Source organism: Ailuropoda melanoleuca, chromosome 2 (assembly GCF_002007445.2).
Source record: "Ailuropoda melanoleuca isolate Jingjing chromosome 2, ASM200744v2, whole genome shotgun sequence".
NCBI lineage: Eukaryota > Metazoa > Chordata > Mammalia > Carnivora > Ursidae > Ailuropoda > Ailuropoda melanoleuca.
The window spans coordinates 8304999-8306620 of record NC_048219.1 but is presented as its reverse complement, the minus strand read 5'-3'; the positions used below and the strand labels follow the sequence as shown (position 1 = coordinate 8306620).

Sequence of the window (1622 nt, the reverse complement as noted above, 5' to 3'; positions counted from 1 at the left end):
GGGGCCTGGGTGGTAACCCCAGCTCTGGACTTCCTGTGACCTCTGACCAGTCCCTTCACCTCTCTGAGCCCCCGTCTCCTCGTCAGTAACACGGGAGGGATCACAGTGCGTGTTTCTCAGGGTCTGAGCCCAGAGGAAGTGCCCAGAAATGGTGGGTCTGAAGAGCCTGGGGCCGCCCAGCCAGAGAAGGGGCTCCTGCTGACCTGAGAGCTGTATGCACCGGGGGGACAGCTGCCAGGGTGGGGACGGGCCCGCCCCCGACACGCACACACAGTGCACGGCTGTGGACTCCAGAGGGGGACCTGCGCGAGGCCCTCCACACGAGGAGGACAGGGCCCAAGGGGCTAGGCCGGGGCTACTTACGGGTAGTAGGAGTAGGCATAGTGGTCCCTCCTAGCAGCGTGCAAAGAGAACAGCACAGTTGGGCCTGTGGTCCTGCCACAAGGTGGGCCGAGGGCAGCGCCCAGCCGGCAGGGAGGGGCCTGCTGCTTTCTGTGCTGGGGAGGGCACTGGCCAGGGGCTGGACAGGTCAGGAGGGCCTTCCTTGTCCCAAGGGCTGGCTAGGCTCAGTCGTTGAAAACCGAGACCCGAGGCCCCTTCCAGAACCTTCCCCAAGCCTGCTGCTGGAGGGAGGAGGAGGTGGGGAAAGGGCCTGGGGAAGCAGAGCTTTCGAACACACACACACACACACACACACACACACACACGGACAGAGAGAGACATACACACACTTGCACACTCACACAGACACACTCGTGTGGATACACACTCACACACAGGCACCTCCCTCACGTGCTCACAAGTGATCCTGCTCTCCCCTGCAACCCCACCCCCTCAGTCCCAATGCCACTCACCCCTGCCGGCCCCTCTGCCCCTGAGGCTCAGCCCTCTGCATACACCTGTGCTCAGAGGGGACCCTGGCTCGGGGGTGGGGGTGGGGGGAGGTGGAGAGGGCTCCAGCTAGACTCCAGGGCAAAGGGTGGCCCACCCGCCCCAACCCAGACTGCCCCCAAGTGTGGGGTCCATCAGAGGAGCCGGGCCACCCCTTCCGGGCACCCAAAGCATAGCTTGAGTCTGACCCCACTTCGCAGGTGGGGAAGCTGAGTCCCAGAGAGTCGTGGTCTGCCTGGGACTGTGGGGTTCAGGGGCAGAGTGCAGATGCCTGTCCCAGGACCCTGACCCCCAGAGCCAGCTCCCTCCTGAGGCCCCATCCGGGCACATCCAGGGGTCCTCCATTCACCTGCCCCCACACCACCCCGCCAGCAGGGACCCCAGGGAATGGCCTCCCACAAGGGACTCCTGCTGACTGGGGGAAGGGAAATGAGACAAGAGTGGAAGGCTGAGGTCCAGTGAGGGCAGGAGAGTGGCTGCAGGCCACACAGCACATCTCCTCTCCTCCATCCCAGGAGAGAGAGGAGGGTGCAGGCCCCATGGCTGGTCACNTCAGGGGCAGAGTGCAGATGCCTGTCCCAGGACCCTGACCCCCAGAGCCAGCTCCCTCCTGAGGCCCCATCCAGGCACATCCAGGGGTCCTCCATTCACCTGCCCCCACACCACCCCGCCAGCAGGGACCCCAGGGAATGGCCTCCCACGAGGGACTCCTGCTGACTGGGGGAAGGGAA

At 64.9% G+C, this 1622-nt stretch overlaps 1 protein-coding gene across 6 annotated transcripts in view; it reads right to left on the bottom strand.

Moving 5' to 3' along the window:
• Positions 1–1622, bottom strand: part of PTPRU (protein tyrosine phosphatase receptor type U) — an 83355-nt gene that overhangs the window by 37291 nt on the left and 44442 nt on the right. For 3 of the 6 annotated variants that reach the window (XM_034648034.1, XM_034648044.1, XM_034648025.1), the window contains one exon: positions 364–393. The exons of the other annotated variants lie outside the window; for them this stretch is intronic. In XM_034648034.1, coding sequence (XP_034503925.1) covers positions 364–393 — 30 coding nt within the window. The remainder of the gene's footprint in view (positions 1–363; positions 394–1622) is intronic. 6 annotated transcript variants of the gene reach the window in all.